This window comes from Mastomys coucha, unplaced genomic scaffold (assembly GCF_008632895.1).
Source record: "Mastomys coucha isolate ucsf_1 unplaced genomic scaffold, UCSF_Mcou_1 pScaffold21, whole genome shotgun sequence".
NCBI classification, from domain to species: Eukaryota; Metazoa; Chordata; class Mammalia; order Rodentia; family Muridae; genus Mastomys; species Mastomys coucha.
Window position 1 is genome coordinate 75,720,493 of NW_022196904.1, and position 20,195 is coordinate 75,740,687.

Here is a 20,195-nt window from a genome sequence, read left to right on the forward strand (position 1 = left end):
CGGAGCTTGTCCTGTCCCTGCCACCTGGAGGCTCCCCTGCGACTCGTGGGGCCTGTGCCTCTCTGTTGTCTGCTCTCGGCTTAGGAACTCATGGAGAGAAGATGGCAGCTCTCACTGGAGAGTCAGGGTCAAAGAGGTCCCTGGAGGCAGACCCGCCTCGTGCAAGGGAGGGGCAGCTAAGATCGCTGATCCACTTCTGTCACTTGGAAGCTGAGAGGATTCTGTCCCTGCCGCCCGGTGGCTCCCCTGCGACTCTTGGGGTCTGTGTCTCCTTGCTGACTGTTCCAGGCTTAAGAACTCACCAGAGAGAAGATGGCAGCTCTCACTGGAGAGTCAGGGTCAAAGAGGTCCCTGGAGGCAGACCCGCCTCGTGCAAGGGAGGGGCAGCTAAGGTAGCAGATCCCCCTCTGCCACTTGGAAGCTGAGAGGATCCTGTCCCTGCTGCCTGGCGGCTCCCCTGCAACTCTTGGGGTCTATGCCTCCCTGCTGACTGTTGCCGGCTTAGGAACTCACCGGAGAGAAGATGGCAGCTCTCACTCAAAATAATCTATTTTTAATTAAAGTAAAATAGGGAAAAAGTAAAGTTTAATTGATCATGAAAATTTAAGGGCCCCAAAAGTAACAAATGTTATCCATTCAAATTACATGTCTTCCTGCGAAAAGTCCAACATTTTAAATGCTCAGATCATGAATAAAAGTTCCAATTTACTTTATTTTATTTTCACAATTTTAGCTTATAGGCATAACATCTTGGAAGAAACTTTTTTTTAAGTGTAGAAATTAAAAGTAAATAAAAATCCCATGGTATTTCTTTCCATTTATATGTCCCTTTATATGTTTATATTGGAGGGTTCTTTTCTTTTTTATATTCTTTGAAAATTTCATGAATGTATACATATATTTTGATTGTATTCATTCCCTCTTTCTCCCTCCAACTTCCTATATAACATTGTATTAATAACCACTGAGCCCATTTTATACTGCTTTTATGTAAATGAGTGTGGGGTCATATACTGAATCATGGAAAGCCTACCAATGGCTCTTCACCACAATGTGACACTGCTTAACAGTAAAGTAATATAAAGTTATTTTAAATAATGAACATATCTATGTCAGTGGTCTGTATTTTAAGAATAGGTTTAAGAACAAACCCTCCAAACATGCTTTTCAAATATATATGATTTGATAGATCAGAGATGAAAAATCAATATGTAAACATCATAAGTACATGGGCAAACTCTTTGATCTGAGTTATACAATTTTGCTCTGTTCCAAACTATGCAACTAAGTGAGCACAGATTTTATAGACATCATCTGATATGTAAAGTGCACCCAAAACAATTTACCTTGTTTGTTAATGCTTGACTAGGCAGTGTTTCATCAAAAGACAAGAATGTGGACTCTGAAGCCACACTGTGACTTTGAACTCCAATCTCCTACTTAGTGGTGTAGTGAATGTGGCCAGACTGTTAATGCTTAGTCTCATTTTCCCCCAAGACAAAGATCATAATACCTCTGGCCTGTAAGGTATTCAGAAGCTGTCTTTTAGGAAACATTACTTGGCAATTTTTACTTATTATTGAGAAGCAGCAAAGACTTCTGCATCCTTAGTGCACTGTCAAGATTCTATCCTAGGAGAACTACTTAATGACTTTTTGAGGGTCTTTGATTTTCTATTCATTACTGGAAAATTAAAAATTGTCCTCATGAAAATTCTAAATTGTGAGTATAGTTCTTTAATAAGAATAGCCAACCTGGCCAAAACTCACGGTCAGAAAAAAAAGCAGAGTAGAAGAGACATGAGTCCACTCATATTCCTTTTTAACCAACATTCAATGTTGGCATTCACATATGCTACTACAAAATTATTTTAAATATATTGTTGTGTTCTGGTTTTGCCCACCTGTGTCATATCTTATATTGAACATGGACCATTGTACATTTTAATATTTCAAAAAGTCAGTGTTCCAAACTTGCAGTCTTAAGTTATGGTATAAGGTTCATGATCAAATAATTTTCAGAATTTGAAACTTTTTTATTTCTAGGATGAAAAACAATAAAAAGTATGTTAGTCATTTTTACAAAGAAATTTTTTACATCATTTGAAATGGTCAATAGATATGATGGTTGGGAATCTGGTCACTCACCATTTGCTGGGTAACCTGGTGTGAGGGGATCACCTGCACCGTCAAGATTTAAGACATTTCCCCTTTGGACACCACCTCCAGGGAGGTTCCAGCCATCTGGATAGGACTTCACCCCAGGAACAAAGTAGTCAGCAGGGTCTGAGTACAGAATGATTCCTTTTGCACCTACCAGTTGAGCATTTTTAACCTAGAAAACATGGTGTTTCTTTTCTCAGTTTAGGTAAGTTGCTACAGACTTAATAATGGCAGATGCCAAAATCACATTACACAAATAGTTAAGCTTCATCTCCTATTTTAAAAACCAGGTCTCACTGAGATTTCAAGGATGAACATTAATTCACCCAGAAAGGGCTTAAGCTTGTAGTCTTCCTGTCTCAGAGTCTCAAGTGTCTACAGGTAAGTGCCAGTAGGCATATATCCCACATTATAATCTAAAAATTGAAGGCTTTGCAGAATAGCAAATGTAAAACACTCCCATCACAGTGGGAACAAGAATTTATCTTGGACAGCCCTGGGGCTAATTATAATTGATGTTAATTCTGTTCTCCTGTGAGAAGTTGTGAACAAGGAATGAGTCAGCACTCAGGGGATTTCCTGTAAGACTTCTTCCCACCTTTATTTACAAAACAACAGCTAGAACTGGTGATTGGAAAGTGGAGCAGAAGCTTGAGGCTTGGAGAAACCGCAAGTTATAAGGAGTCTCATAGATGGGGAAGATGGTAGTGTAGTGGTAGATCTGACCAATCTAGGTGCACAGCTTGTATTCATATTAATTGAGTTGTGTTTTCATTGCCCAGGCATATTTGGGTTAGAGATTTACTATAACACCTTCTTGTTTTCTAGAAGAAGAACAAGTGTGTAGACTCCCTAAGACAAGTTCCCATTAAATGTCTGGCTGAAAAGACATGAAGACTCCTTGCACTAGTTATAATAATGATCCATATTGAATTTAATTAGAAAATCTTTGAAGATCATATATAAAACAAAGGTACTGTAAGCTAGTGGGAAAGCCATTTTGAGTTTCTTTGTGTTTGTTGGTAGGTCACAGAATCTTGCAGGTACAGAATACATGCTGCATCTACTCTGGCAAATAGAGACAGAATTTCAACAACACAACTCAAAACCACTTTTTTTGTTAGTGTGTCTTCTGTATAAAGTGGAATGTACAGAGATAAAAGAATAATGATCTCAGAAAAATTGTAAAATATATCATTATAACACTTTAGGTTAGGGAAAGAGATGAACTTTTAAAATGTTATCAACTTGTAAAAAACAGTGGAGTTAATTATAGCCAATCCATACATGAATAGCATGTGCTCAGATTATACTCATCCAACTATAATCCTATCTCCCTCATTTTTTCTATTTCTCTATACTTACTAAAAAATAGGCCCATCACTCCTACTTATCTGTGTGTTTTGCTCTGACTTTTTTGAACAAAGATTTTACTTATAAGGAAACAAGGGAGTATATCTATTTAACTAAACCCTATGATCTCCAGTCTCTCTACTATCCTGAAAGGACATCATTTCTTTACCTTATTTCCTCTAAACACTTTTCCATATCTGGCAATCACAATCTTCCCAGAACAATTGATCTTCATTTCACGTTCCAGTTTAAAGAAGTCTTCAGTTCGTGCATAGTTGACATACACTAGATCCCCCTGTTGAGATGAGGAATGATTTAGTATAAAATGTAGCATATGGAGGTATCTGTGAATGACAGATGTTTTGTATTTAAAGAGGGATAAGGCTAAACCACCCAAGAGGGCCATGAAAGATGAGTCTCAACTGAGACAGTCATTGGAAAGTCAATTTAATTTAAATTAAAAACATAATTTGACAGGTTGGAAGACACGTGAATTAAATGATAAATTTTCCTTTTCCTTTCCCTGAATAAGTAAAGATGTAGAAATACCTCCAAAAGAATTATGTTAGTACTCAAGTTGCTACATGTAATCTGAAAAATGTCAGTCACCATAGATTTAGCAACATTTGATGAATGTTTTCTTCTCTTTAGAGTGCACATTTAAATTGGAGCATAGTGAGTCTTCGCAAACCACAGAGACCAAAAAAGGCCTTGTGTTTCAGGAGGCCTTGTTTTAATAATTTGCATGATCACATGCAAGCATCGAGTCATTCTTAAGTCTCAACACTGTTATTTGTAAAGGCATTTTCTAAAATGCTTTTCACCCTCTAACCTAATCCTAAAGGAATTCTGAAAAGTAACATACACATTCATTTTTTGCACAAATATCTAAAAAAACATGTTAATCAAACCTTTATGAAAACAAGTGTCTGCTTTGTAATATCATTTTCCACATACTATAAATAGCAACATTTTAGAAACAATAGCACAGGTGTTCATTTATATATGAAGGAATTTAAAATCTGCTTGTAGATATTTATTACTTAACTACTTGCATTTTAAAAGTATGAACAAAGTGTGAAAACATAGCTAAGTGGTATAACATTTATTCAGTACATAGCAGCCTCTAGGCTCAATAAATGATACCACAAAAATACTAGTTATAATCAAACCACAAGCCCACATATGACTATATTTTGCTGTACTGTTATAATTTTGTCAATTCCTTTTTTCCTTAAATATTAGCTTAGAAACTTTTGCTATAGAATGGCTCTAAAGTACATTGCCAAGATTCCTCTTTAGTTAATGATCTGTTTTGGGTGCATGGGAAGTTCTCCAAAAGAATATAAGAGCTGTGGATGGAGATAAGTGCTCTAAAATGTTGTCTCCTTGAGGCAGCGGCAGTTGCATTCAGGAACTCTGAGCCCCCATGGTTACCAGCAGAAGAATAAGCCAACCAAATTTCCTGCATAGATGGGTGAAGCCCTGACTTTTAGGAACTATTGACAGTTAACTGATAAAAGAGGGAGAATCATTCTTTCCTGAAAGAGTGGCCACTGGTAGGTTTCATATGTTCCAGGAGATGACCTAAGAACTATGCATGTGGTGGTACCACTAACTTATCCAAAAAAAGAAAGAAAGGAAGAAAGAAAAAGAGAAGAGAGAGGTAGAAGAGAAAAGAAAGGAGAGTGAGGTACAGAGAAAGAAATATTAAATTGGCCTGTTCACATATCTTAAATTTGCCAGTAAGTTCTCACTAAAAAAAACCAAAAAAACAAAAAGCAAAACAAAACAAAACAAAACAAAAAACAAAAATTTCCCAGAAACTCACAATTTTGGGGAATACTTCAAATGGTTTAAATATTGTATAATAATAGCTATCTTTTGATAAAATTGCACTCATCATAACAGAAATTATTCTGGAGATGGGATTAGGGAAGATATTGGTTTAAAACCTAGTAGACAAAAGTAACAAATATATAACCCTCTGTGCAAGTTGCATTCTCAGTTAGAAAATCAGTTTGGTTTTAGACAATGGTCTTCTTGTATGATTTACACTGTGCTATTGTTCTATGACTGTGAATAAAATGATCCGCATGGCTTAGAATTTTTTCTTATTCTCTCAAGCTTCTATTTGCCTGCCCTTATCAACATGAAAATTTTGGTGAGAAAATCAGTGGTTCTCAGAGAATGGTACTGGAGAACTACATCACACAGGACCTTGTAAGAGCTACAATCTGTGCTTTGCAAACCCTCCACTTATGACATAGATTAAAGCCTGAGAAATACTACAGTATTAGTAAACACATTGTGAAGTTGCAAATTTTAAATTGCCTAATTTTTGAATCAGTATCATTCCTTCCACAGAATTCAGATGACATAGACTCAAGAATTAGTAATAGAGAAATATACTGCATATACCCAAGATATATACATAATTAATAAAGAATAAATACTCTCTTGGCTTGGTTAGAGTTGGCCCAAGATTTACAGCAGTCAACACATGAGCCTTCTCTTAGTGTATATATGTCAATCCCATGGAGAATATGCTCTTTCTATCTCTGTTCAATGTGAAAGAATTCAAGCATGTTTGAAGGAAAGAAATAACAATGTTTAGGATTTCTTTTTAGAAAGGAGTTTAAAAAAAATGTAGGCCAGACTGGTCTCAAACTCACAGCAATCCTCCTGTCTCATTCTTATGACCTCTGGAATTATAAGCCTTAGACACCATGCATAAGTTACTGTGATTTCTTAAAAGTAGAATAATCATATAATTACAAATTTAGTGGGTTTCATTGAGTTACCCTATAAAACATCAAACTAATCTGGGTATGGCTATAATTTTGTCTTCATAATGCACTATAAACCTATTTACAAGTATAATCTGTTTTCACATACAACCTTTTTGTTTTTGTTTTTTGTTTTTTGGGACAGGGTTTCTCTGTGTAGCCCTGGCTATCTTGGTACTTACTCTGTAGACCAGGCTGGCCTCAAACTCAGAAATCCACCTGCCTCTGCCTCCCAAGTGCTGGGGTTAAAGGCATGTGCCATCACTGCTCGGCACATACAACTTTTTTACACCGCAATACATGGTGCTCCTTGACTTGTACACATTAAAATAAACCTCTAAGATTTTTGAAGTTTTTCAGTAATTCTAAACTATATTCCATCGCTACAAGTACTAGGATCTCATGGTATTTGTCCATATATGTGATACTGAGAAGGCAAATTAATCTTATCTTTGAAATTAAGCTTTGTTAGTATTTGGAATATTATATATGTAATCATATGCTTCTCTTTGTGGTGACATATTACAAATAATGTAGCCAATTTTGGAATGTTTATAGTACAAAAATATATGTAGAAAATTTGACAAAATCAATATTTGGTGTGTCTTGAAATAAAGAGAAATATAGAGAAAACAAGCCAATTATTGAAAACTTAGAAGATAGTTGCAAAATCTGAAAGTGTTAGGGTTGTATTATAGACTTAAAATACTGAATCAACTGCTAAAACTCAATAGTAAAAATGTCAGAAACTCACCAAGAAAGGAAAAGGGCTATAATTAGTCATATATAAAGTGAAAAACCTGGTTAGCTGATAAATATATATGCTGAGGTATGAGCAACCTTATTTGTAATCAAGAGAAACATCAATTAAAATAAATTAAAATAAACAAAAAGGTAGTTACATAATTTTCTGTGTTTATAAAAATGTGAGGGAAGAGGTACACTTACATATTACCAACAGATGCATAGGTTAGATATTGGATAACACCTTATTTACGACAACATTACAATTTCATTCTATGTTTACTGTATACAGAGAAACCCTCAAAAACAGTATGATACTGATGTAAAATAATGGTCGTTTAGGAGCAAATTATGTATTTTATACCAAAAGAATAGGTAAGGTACTTGCAAGGAGCATAAACCAGTGGACTACCATAAGTGATCATTTCAATGGGTACCATACCTAACCACCACAGTGAAAATGAAAATGACAGCTAATAACCACAATGAGCAGTGTGGATGACTATCACAGTGGCCACTACAAATGACCATCACACCTACTTCTCTATACATGAGCACCTGCCTCTGAGGCCAAATCTCCACTTCCTTCTCCCAGGGCCCTGTTCTTCCCATGAAGGGTTGGTTGGTTTACTCTCATACTACATTGGAGGAGGGCACCAAGGCTTAAGATACGCATGGCATGGCATGAAGGCACTCAGCCACCACAACATATCCCAGGTGCCTTGTTGTCCAGGTGACTAGGCGTCTGCCTGTCCTCCTCAAACTAGGGAAACTCTATGCTCAGATAATCCTCAACTTTTCTCTTTCCCACTAATGCATACTGCTGGCTAAGGCAGGGACCTGAGGCTGGCACTACACTGGTCTCTTCCAGATACTTATAATAAGCCTCTGTATTCAAACTGATGGGCTTGCTGAGAACTCAAGTCTCTCTACTGATTGCTTTCTGTAGTATAAAACCTGTCTCCATAATGTCACCTAAATAGGTATAGACCAGCCCCTTTCTTCTGCCTTCTCTTATATCAGGAAAGACCTGTCCTCAGCTGTCCTCACAAACTCTCAAGCAGCTTACTTACTATGGGAATATCAGAGTAATTCCAGTAGGAGATATATATACCATATGTGTATATATATATATATATAAAACAAGGTATATCCTTCTTTGTGGGGCAAGTAGACCATGCCACCAGACAAAACTGGTAAGGTTAAAGCAGGTTCAAAACCATAGGAAATCTCAGAATTGAGAGTAGTAGGTGTGGAACCAGCTCCCTGCCAAGCTCTACCTGTCCTGGAACATATAACCATGATATCCCATTGAGAGGACCATAACAACTGTTTATGTAGCATGAAACCCCAGTGTTCTCCATGCTATTGCGGTATCTAGATAGGTTCTGGATGTTTAGCCAATGAGCTTCCCTTCCTGGCCATTCCTCCCTTAAAAAGGTATCTAATCCCTGATTCATCCTGAGTGAGACATATGTATATTATGCATTTGCATCCTCTGTAAAATAAAACAGTTTGGACAAGAAAGGACATTCTCCTTCATCAAGGTTGGCTGTGCTGGGGGCGGAGGGACAGGGAGGGGAGCCTTCCTCATAAAGAGCCTTGCCTTAATCTTTTGGAGAAGGCCTTCTCTCTTTCAGCTCCTCTGTACTCCAGGTACTCACTTGGAACCAAACCAGATTCCACATGGTCCTGAGCTGAACCATCCCCTTTCTTCCTGGTATGTAAGAAAAATGTGGCCCCTCGACCACCATTCTCCTCTCTCCTCAAGTCTGAAGTGGAGTCTGGATGCATAGGAGACTGAGAACCACACAAGAACTCTTCCAGAAGAACAAGGGCTTGGCCCCTATTACATACTATATACATATACATTCTGCCTCCCGTGAGTGGCTTCAGTGCTCTGGCACTCTGTATCCCAGTAGTGAGACAGTTTCTCAGCTTGACATACCTTGACTTTCGTTACTCTGAGGCCAGGAGCTGCATGTCTCTGGATATACTAATACTTGTTATTAATAGCAGAGAGATTAGGTAAAGGATTTATTGATAGGGCTCACTCTTCTAGCCAATCAACCAGAAACCTTTCACTGACATGGTTGATTAAACAAATCATACAGAGAAATAGAGAGAAAGGAATGGAAAAGAGAGGAAGGAATGGAGAAGAATTAAGATGCTTTATACAGGAAAATATGCACAGACACATATACATTCATACATACATTTACATTTTACTCACAGTCTCATTTACATATTAACACATTCACATTATTCTTGGGCCCAACTACTTGTCTCATACTCTCCACAAATATCCATGTATGCTTACACACACACACACACACACACACACACACACACACACACATATACTTACACACATGCATATAGACAGACATTTACATATGGATGGCTAGATTGGGTAGACCTCCAAGGTCAAACCATCCAACCAACAACATGTTCCTTTTCTGTGGCCTTTTTCTACCTTCTTAGACAAAACATTCTTTAGAAAATTACCTCAGAGATAAAATTCTACATAAAATGAGAAATATAGAAATGTTAATATTAAGTACAAAACCATATTTCATTCTAATATGCTCATTATAAGTTTAAAGCAGCAGCTTTTATGTGGCCTTGCTTTATTATAGTGAATGCCTGTGGCTTTATCCTTGGAGTTGAATGATTTTTTTCTTAAACTCAAATTTGTACCAAGTCTATTTCTCTTTCTAATGCAATGAGCTCATTGTATTTCTTATTATGTAGGCTTAACTTACTATATGAGTAGTGGGCACATTCTAGTCTTGATTCAAACATTACTACATCTTTCTAGCAAAGAAATTAAAACCATTGCTTAAAACATTCTTCCTAAAATTATTTGAATCAAATCAAGAATTCTTCAGAATCATTAATTCACCTAAACAGCATTAATTCAAGAAAGTTCATCTTTATGTTAATCTGAAGGAAATCTGATCAATAAGATAGGCTATTATCCAAAGCTTATCATATTAATTTAATAATAGTAGGAAAACCATATCAGGTGCAAGAAGCAATCCTAAGATGAAGTCTCTTTGGTAACTTGCCATAGTGCTCACCCATTGTAAACTAAGCAAAAACAATGGGTAGCCTCCAGGAAGGTCATCTGCCAGCCTTAGCCTATCCTAAATGGTTCCTGAACATTTAATAAAGGATCTCTTTGTATTTGCTTTGTGATTGGAAATTGGTAATTGGTTGTAGTCTGTGCTTAGCTTGGGGTCCAGAGGGGGTACCCGACAGTATATGGGTTCTTTCACTGTCCATTTTGATAAGATTCACCTTTTTATCTGAAGAGTTAAGAACTCCAAGAAGAGTCATAGGGAAAAGTATCACTCTTCCACTTAAAAACTTTATTTTGTGTTATTGTATTATTTGTTTTAATGTTTACAGATAATTTGCTTGCTTGTATGTATATGCACCTATCACATGTATATTTGGTGCCCGAAGAAGACAGAGGAGGCCTTTGAATAACTTTGGACTTGAGTTACAGACAGTTGTGAACCCAGTGTGATTGATGGGAATGAACCCACGGTCCTGTGGAAGAGCAGAGTGCTTTTAATCAGTAAGTCAGCTCTCCAGTCCCTCTTCCACTTTTAAACAAGGATCCTCTTAGCTTCCTTCCCCTGAGGGCTTATTCTCCACTACCACTCAAGGGAGAAAATAGACCACAGCAACACCATCATATCAAACTATATGCAGGGATACAGCAAAGTGCAGTTATCAATAGCCATACCACTTCAGTACTGGCCATAGAAAGGAACAAAAGTACACACAGAATACACTAAGAGAATAAAATCTAATAAAAATGAAACAATAATAGATTACTGAAATATAAATCTAAATAAAAGAATAAATATAATTGTGAATATAAATATGGTCATAAACATAAGCTTAAACATAAATAAAAGGGAAACATGAGAACTGGAAAAAGAAGGAAATGAAAACCAGATTTTAAAAGGGAAAAACCTGACAAAGAGTAAGAGAAAGGAAACATAAAAAATAAATACTAAAAATAGAAATAAAATTTAGGACAGTACAGAATAAAAAGAGAGAAAGAAAAATAAGTCAATGATTTTCCTTTTAGCTAAGATACTTGGGTTGGATCATAGAGGCCTCTTTCCTGATCCCTTTCTTCTCACCAAATTGATTGGTGGTGTGTTTGGACTAAGGGATGCTTGGATGGTCATGGATTCCATAGTGCATGGTGGAAGCACAATTCCACACCATCACCCTGAACAGAACAAGATTGAGAATCTATTAAAACATGTCTTTTTATGTTACCTTAGGACTCAAGTAACCATGGACCCAAACCTTCAAAACTATATGTCAAAATAAAATAAATCCTCCATCATTTCAGTTGCTTATCTTAGGCATTTTCCTTTCACATAGTGATGAAAATTAATACACACACACACATACACGCACACACACACACACACACACACACACACACACACACACAGAACAGAGAAATGATTGCCTCAATGGTGTGCAAAATTAAGGGAATTTTCTGAATTAATGTCAACACTCTGTACATTAATAGAGTTTTGATTACACAGAATTGAGTGTTTGTAGACGTGGCCCCTACTTGAGTCAAGTGATCACATATCCATCTACAAAATTTTTAACCCAGAATTGTTCCTGTCCAAAGGAAATGTAGGGACAAACTGGAGCAGAGACTGAGAAAGGGCACCCTGTTCCTGGCCCAACTTGGGATACATTCCAAGTGTACACAAATAAGCCTGACACTATTACTGAGGTCATCTTGCACATGCAGACAGGAGCCTGGCAAGGCTATTCTCTGAAAGGCTCTACTATCAACTGACTGGAACAAATGCAAGTACTTTCAGCCAAGCATTGGATTAAGGTCTGGGACAAATATGGAAGAGTTAAAGGAAGGACTGAAGGAAATGAGGGGACCTCAGACTCCAACGCCATAGGAAGTGTCAACTAACTCAGACCCCTCAGAGCTTCCAGAGACTAAGCCAAAAACCAAGTAGCATACATGGGCTGGTTTATGGCCCCAAGAACATCTGTAGCTGTGGGCTGCCTTGTATAGACTCTATAGGAGAGGATGTGCTTAATCTTGGGGAAACTTGATATCTCTGGGAAGAGGAATGCTTGTAGGAGTAAGGTGGGGGAGGGAAACGAAGTCAGAGATGGGGACAGGGAAGGGAGACAATCTTTGGAGTATAAATAAGTAAAGTAATTTAATAAAATGAAAAGTGGGTGTTTGTGCAAAGTCAATAAATATGCATATTTGTTCATCTTATTGCAGCATATTTCATTTTCAAAAGCACCATGAAAAATTAATAATTTTTCATTATTAAGGAAGCCTAGTTTCTTAGATGTGAAAATGGAATAATTTTGAATTACATAGAAATCCCTCTTGTTACCTTTTATTTATTGCCTAAATATGGAATGAAATGGGGCTTCTGCTCATCGTTTGTATTGTGCTGTGCTGCCTTATTACCTCTGGTGTCCCTTGTGGAGAGAAGGCACTGTATGGTGGCACTACATCTGATGTATTCTCATATCCTGGGGGTGGCAGTTCAGATAATGATGTTTTGAAAATCTAGAGAAATAAACAAAAGACACAAAAGCAAATCAATTAAAGCTTATCATAAGCAAGCAAGAAACATGCATCCATGTCTCCTTCCAGTTATCATTTAGTAATTTCAAAATTCATATTAACACCTGATACTGTGAGCAATGTGCAGAGATGGAAAAATTTAGACCTTGTTCTCAGAATCATTTTAGATGTAAATCTATCATCATCATCATCATCATCATCATCATCATCATCATCATCATCATCATCATCATCATCATCATGTCCAACATCATTAGGAACTAGCTAAATTCTGTTTGTGGGTAAATAAGAAGGAAGTTGAAACAGACTTGGCTTCCCCAAAATGAAGACAACTGTATCATAAGGAAAGGTAGAATTGATGACAAGCTTTATAGAGAAATATACATCCCTGTCTGCTACAAACAAATACACAGCCCAAATACACAGGTGTTCCATGGTAGGCTAGAAGAGATTCGACCTCATGCTGATGCCATCAAATCTCACAAGCACCAGCTTCCATTTAAGCAGAATATATCACCAGACATTTTTTAAAGTTCTCAAATATGTAATCTTACATAGTAAAGGTTCTCATTTATAATATTGTTACAGTAATTATTTAGAGATCACATAAATATCAAATTTGTGTTAATAAAAATTTTATATTTGAGGATTACAGCCTTAAAAGTATCTGGACACACTGAACAACATTCATATTTAAAACAATGAAAAACACTAACCAAAATATGTATTTGTGTATCTACTTAAGTATATTATCAATGAATTGAAAAAGCAAGGAATATTAAGAAAAAGTAGCAAACAAATGAACTTAGATATGCAACAGGAATTCTGAAAGGTAACATTAAATTCTGCATCATAGGTTTGGATACTGAATATTCCCCAATGCCCATGTGTTAACAGATTGGTTGTTTTAGGACAGCAGTATCAAGAGAAAGTGCATTCTTTATGAGATGGGGCCTCGTAGGTGATCCATAAGTGGACAGTATGAGCTTAAAGGACTCTGTTCCCAGCATCATCCTCATGCATTGCCTCATTAAAGGTTCAATGAAATGGAACCCTTTGATTATGGACTGAGACCACAAAACCTATAGCTAAAATAAAGTTTCATAAGTTAATTAACACAAGTGATAAAGCTGAATAGAATATGAGAATCCATTTTTTTCTCAGTTGGATCTATCAAAAAAGAAATTCCTATAAAAAGAACACAGATATTGATATAGCCTGACTATGCTTTAGGAAATGAATTCTTCAGGAGAGTACTGCATATAGCTGGTCTTCAAAGAACAGTATTTGTTATGGTTAAAGATAAGTTAGGTATAAACTGATTATACAGAAAATGGTGGTACAAGACGAGGCATCAATGAGTCTACAACATTTCCCCATTCACTACTTAGATGGTATAAGATGTCTCTGGGGGGAAATTTATTTTAGAGTAGTATCCAGCTGGTAGTGCTGCTTGAAGCTCAGCAGAAATTATTATGCTGCATTATACTTTAAGTAAAGCCTTTAAAAGACATACAAAGTAATAAGAAAGATCATAGGGCACAAACAAAACCACTAGATATAAATGAAGTCTTTTGGGAAGGACTAGACAAAGAATAAACTCATACATACAAAGACTTCATTTCTAGTACTTATCATATAGATGACACAGCATCAACATTTCATTGGTATATGTGAGTTTGGAGATTTCATCTTGTATAATGGTTCAGTGGTATATGCATAATTATTATTGGGCTGCACTCTCTCTTTAATGTTACATTCTCTGTCTTTATTAATCACAGAACAACAACATGAAAGTTAATCATTATATTGAGCATTAAAGCTATACTATGATAGGCAGGGCATACATTTTTGTATTTTGTATTTTGGACAGAACTTATAAGACATCTTTAATCTCAGATAATACCTATCAGTTTTAGGATATTGACTTTGTCATATTTTATATTTAGCTATTTTTCTGCAGCATTTCTAGCATCTGTCTTTAAGAACTTTGCGTTCTAAACTTCCATATTTTACCCTTCCAATATCTTATTATTTATTTTGTATTTTTAATTTATGCAGAGGTAAATTATTCATGTAAGTTTTTTTCCTAAAGTGATTACTCAACATCTTTTAAGTTTTATCTTTGTTTTTTTTTGTTGTTGTTGTTTTTTGTTTTTTGCTTTTTTATAGATTTTGGCTATATAATGCAGGTTAGCCCTGTATATGCCACTATGTGTGGATATTTTGCCTGTTTTATAATAAGTTATTTAAAGTTTTTCATTTAAATTTCCAAAGAAACAGAACATTTATACAAATTAACAACAAACTAACTTCAAGCATAAGCTTCAATTATTATGTCTTAGTTGAGTTTCTAATACTGTGATAAAACATCATGACCAAAATTAATGTGGGAGAAAGAATTTATTTCAACTTATATTTTATAATCCATCGCTGAAGTCAGTGCAGGAAATTAAGGCAGGAACATGGAAGAAGGTACTGAAGCAAAATCCCCAGAAGAATCCTACCTAATGGCTTACTCCTCATGACTTGCTCAACCTGCTTTCTTTCCTTCTTTTTATTAATGATGTTCATTCATATGTTATTTTTTATTATATATTTTCTTTATTTACATGTCATACAATATCTCCTTTCCCAGGTTCCCCTCCAAAAAAAAGAAAAAAATAAAATAAAATAAAATAACAAAAAACAAAAACAAATCCCTGTTCCCTCCCCCGATCACCACCCCACCCTCTTCTGCTTACTGGCCCTAGTCCACCAGTCTACAGTAGTTTGCCCCGGTCACATCAATCATTAATCAAGAAAATACATCAAATACTTGTCTTCAGAGCAATCCTATTGTTCCAAGAAGTGTTTTCTTAATGAATATTGCCTCTTCCAAATATGTCTTTATTGTATTATGTTGAAAAAAACAAACCACCACAATTCTCTACTATAAACCAGATAACCTAATCACAATGTATATATGTTTTAAATCATTTTAAACCTGACAATGAGAATAAACATAAAAATTCTGAGCTAAGCATGGTAATGCATGCCTGTAATACCAGAACTGGAGAGAGTGAGGTAAGAGTATTTTAATTCCAGATTACTGTGACCTACTGAAATTTTGTCTTAAAAAATTAAAAGTAAATAAAAAAATAGTTTAAGAAGAAATATAAACTAGAAAACAATTTCACATCAATGATATCAAAGATTACTAAAATACCTCTTAGCTAAACTTGTGACAGTAATTTGAGGCAGTTATAAGAGAACTTGAACTTCATATTTTATTAAAGACTGGATATTGTTAAGCTAAACATTCTTCAGAAGATGCTACAATGAGTAGCAAAGTCATTAAAAAGATGGTAAAGAAATCTAAAATAAGTACATCATTAGTAAAAGATAAAGGTACAAATCTCTCAAGACTAAATAAATAAAGTTTATGAACTGGGAATGGAGAAATTTACATGTAAATAAAGAAAATATCTAAAATAAAAAAAAAGTTTATGGTTTGAATACATTAGTAAAATGGCATATCTCTGACAAAAGCAATAAGGATAAAACAGAAAATCAATATTAAATATATCTTTAGTTGTTGAATACATTATAAAATATGAAATTATGTGAATAATGTTGGCCAAAGCCATAAAAATTAGGCAAAGTAGAAAAGTGCATCTTACTTTTATTTAAACTTTTTTCTTGTTTTTACTCGATATTTTATTTGTTTATATTTCAAATGTTATCCCCTTTTCTGATTCACCCACTCCCCTAGAAACAACCTCCCTGTTGCTTCTCTGAGGGTGTACCCCCACCTACCTATCTGCTCCTGCCTTCCTACCTTCCTATTCCCCTACACTGGGACACCAAACCTTCAAGGGACCATGGGCCCCTTCTCCCATTGATGCCTAACAAGACCATCCTCTGCTACATACACAGCTGGAGTCATGGGTCCCTCCATGTGTACTCACTGTTTGGTGAGTTAGACACTGGGAGCTCTGGTTGGTTGATATTGTTGTTCTTCCTATGGGGTTGTAAACTTCTTCAGCTCCTTCAGTCCTTTCTCTAACTCTTCCATTGGGGATCCTGTGATCCGTTCAACAGTTGGCTGCAAGGATACACCTTTGTATACGTCAGGCTCTGGCAGAGCCTCTCAGGAGATAGCTACATCAGGCTACTGACAGCATGTACTTCTTGGCATCCACAATAGTGTCTGCATTTGGTGACTGTATGTGGGATGGATTCCCAGGTTGGGCAGTCTCTGGATGGCCTTTCCTTCAGTCTCTGCTCCACAAATTGTCTCTGTATTTGCTCCCATGAATATTTTGTTATGCCTTCTAAGAAGAACCACAGCACTCATTCTTTGGTCTTCCTTCTTTTTGAGCTTCATATGGTCTGTGAATTGTACCTTGGGTATTCTGAGTTTTTGAACTAATATACACTTACCAGTGAATGCATACTATGTGTGTTCTTTTGTGATTGGCTTACATCACTCAGGATGATATTTTCTTATTCCATACATTTACACAAGAATTTTATGAATTCATTGTTTTTAATAGCTGAGTAGTACTCCATTGCATAAAGGTACCATATTTTCTCCACATAAAACCAGATACACTGAAACTAATAGAAGAGAAAGTGGGGAAGAGCCTTGAATATATGTACACCAGGGAAAAGTTTCTGAACAAAAAACCAATGACTTATGCTCTAAAGTAAAGAACTGACAAATGGTAACTAATAAAATTGCAAAGCTTCTGAGAGGCAAAGGACAATGTCAATAGGACAAACGGGCAATCAACAGATTGGGAAAAGATCTTTACGAATCCTACATCCAATAGAGGGCTAATATCAACTATATACAAAGAGCTTAAGAAATTAGAATCCAGACAATGAAATAACCCTATTAAAAATGGAAGACAGAGTTAAAAAAAGAATTCTCTACTGAGGACACTTGAATGTCCGAGAAGCACCTAAAGAAATGTTCAACATCCTTAGTCATCAGGGAAATGCAAATCAAAACAACACTGAGATTCTATCTCACACAAGTCAGAATGGCTAAGACCAAGAAGTCAGAAGACAGCAGATGCTGGTGAGGATGTGGAAAATGAGGAACACTCTTCCATTGCTGGTGGGGTTGCAAGCTGGTACAACCACTCTGGAAATCAGTCTGGCAGTTTCTCAGAAAATTGGACATAGTATTACCTGAGGACCCAATTATACCACTCCTGGGCTTATATCCAAAAGATGCTCCAACATCTAACAAGGACACATGCTTCACTGTCTTCATAACAGCCTTATTTATAACAGCCAGAAGCTGGAAAGAACCCAGATGCCCTTCAACAGAGGAATGGATATTTATTCTTTTTAAATTAAAGTTTGTATTTCTGTATCTCACTGTAGTGATATCTGTTGTAGAAAGTATTTATTTTTTTAAGTTTTAATGTTACTTTATTTATTGGATATTTTCTTTATTAACATTTCAAATGTTATTCCCTTTCTTGTTTTCCCACCTGGAAATCCCCATCCCATCCCTCCTCCAGTTCCCAGAAAAAAATATACAATCTTTATATTTATAATAAACCTAAATCAGTAGTAAAGCTGGGCAGATATCTACCATCTATGCTATTATGTGTACTTTCCTGTCAAGAATCCCAAGTTATACCTTGCTATGTTGTGACTGGGCTACTACTAACTCTAATTGGTCAGCTCTTATGGCCACGTTTTGAAGACTCTTACCACATGGCATCTTCTGCTCACTCTACTTTCTCCCTTTACTCCTAGTGTTTCTCCTCTGACCCCAGTTCAGAAACTCCAGTCTTTCTCTTCTGCTCAGATATTGGCTGTTGGAATTTTTATTTAACCAATAGTTTTAAATTAAGGAACAATGTTACATTGTGTGTGCAGATTCCCTGATTTAGCTGTCTTCTGAGAGGCTCTGCCAGTGTATGACAAATACAGACATGTATGTTTGCAGCCAACCATACGACTGAGCACAAGGTCTCCAATGGAGGAGTTAAAGAAAGGACCGAAGGAGCTGAAGGAGCTTGCAACCCCATAGGTAGAACAAAAATATTAACCAACCAGGACCCTCTCAGAGCTCCCAAGGTCTAAACCACCAACTAAAGAGTACATGTGGAGGTAGCCATAGCTCCAACTGCATGTGTAGCAGAGGATGGCCCAATGGATATCAATGGGGGAAGAGCCCCCATTGGTTCTAAGAAGGCTTGATGTCCCAGTGTAGGGAAATCGCAAGATAGGGAAGCAGGAATGGGTGGGTTGGTGAGCAGTGGTAGGGGGGATGCAATAGGGGGTCTGCGGAGGGAAAATCAGGAAAGAGGACAACATTTGAAATGTAAATTAAGAAAATATCAAATAAAAATTGTTAAAAAATATAAAAATATTGATACATTATTAGTCAGAAAACTTTAATAGCAATTTGAAAAGAAAGTCAAACATGAACATGATCAAACTTCATTTTTCTATCCGGTAACTTTCTAAGGCAGGATCAGCCTGGAGACACAGACCTCAAAAGTGGCACGGTAGCTGGGATAGGATCCTTTCTACATCCATCAACACAAAGAAAGAACTGTGGACCCACAACCCTCTCTTCCCCTTCCCCCACAAGTGGAGAGCTTGTCTCAAGGGAGTGCTTTGACCCAAGGACTCAGGAGGGGCAGCAGATCCACAGCCCTCTCTGCACCTTTCAAGCAAGCAGAGAGCAGGTCTTCAGAGTGTGCTCTGACTCCAGGACTCAGGAGGGATGACTGATCCACAGTTCTCTGTGCACAGGTCTTACCAGAGGAGAGCTGATCTCCCAGAAGTGCTTACAAAGACTTACAGACTCACAGGAGGAACAAGCTCCAGCCAGAGACAGCAAGAACATCTAATACCAGAGATCAACAGATGGCAAAAGGCAAGAGCAAGAATCTTACCAAAAGAAACCAAGACTGCTTGGCTTCTAGAACTAGTACTTCAGAACCTAGGCTTTAGAACCTAGTATTCCCACCACAGCAAGTCCTGGATATCCCAAAACACCATAAAAGCAAGATTTGAATCTAAAATCATATCTTATGGTGGTGACAGAGGAATTTAAGAAGGACATGAATAACTCTCTTGAAGAAATACAAGAGAACACAAGTAAACAGGTACAAGCTCTTAAAGAGAAAACACAAAAATCCCTTAAAGCATTACAGGAAAGCACAACCAAACAGTTGAAGGAATTGAACAAAACGATCCAGGACCTAAAAATGGAAATAGAAACAGTTAAGAAATCACAAAGAGAGACAACTCTGGAGATAGAAATCTTAGGGAAAAAGTCAGGAACCATAGGTTCAAGCATCACAAACAGAATACAAGAGATAGAAGAGAGAATCTCAGGTGCAGAAGATACCATAGAAAGCATTGACACAATAGTCAAAGAAAATTCAAGATGAAAAACGTTCCTAATGTAAAACATCCAGGAAATCCAGGACACAATGAGACTAAACCTAAGGATAATAGGTATAGAAGAGAGTAAAGACTTCCAACTTAAAGGGCCAATAAATATCTTCA

General features: G+C 36.6%; 1 protein-coding gene across 1 annotated transcript in view; it reads right to left on the reverse strand.

Annotated features, from left to right (window-relative positions):
* Folh1b (folate hydrolase 1B) overlaps positions 1 to 20,195 on the reverse strand; it is an 88,694-nt gene that overhangs the window by 56,980 nt on the left and 11,519 nt on the right. The window contains exons 4-6 of the mRNA XM_031384376.1: positions 12,546 to 12,647; positions 3,685 to 3,810; positions 2,148 to 2,334 (exon numbers count right to left, since the gene is read on the reverse strand). Coding sequence (XP_031240236.1) covers positions 2,148 to 2,334; positions 3,685 to 3,810; positions 12,546 to 12,647 — 415 coding nt within the window. The remainder of the gene's footprint in view (positions 1 to 2,147; positions 2,335 to 3,684; positions 3,811 to 12,545; positions 12,648 to 20,195) is intronic.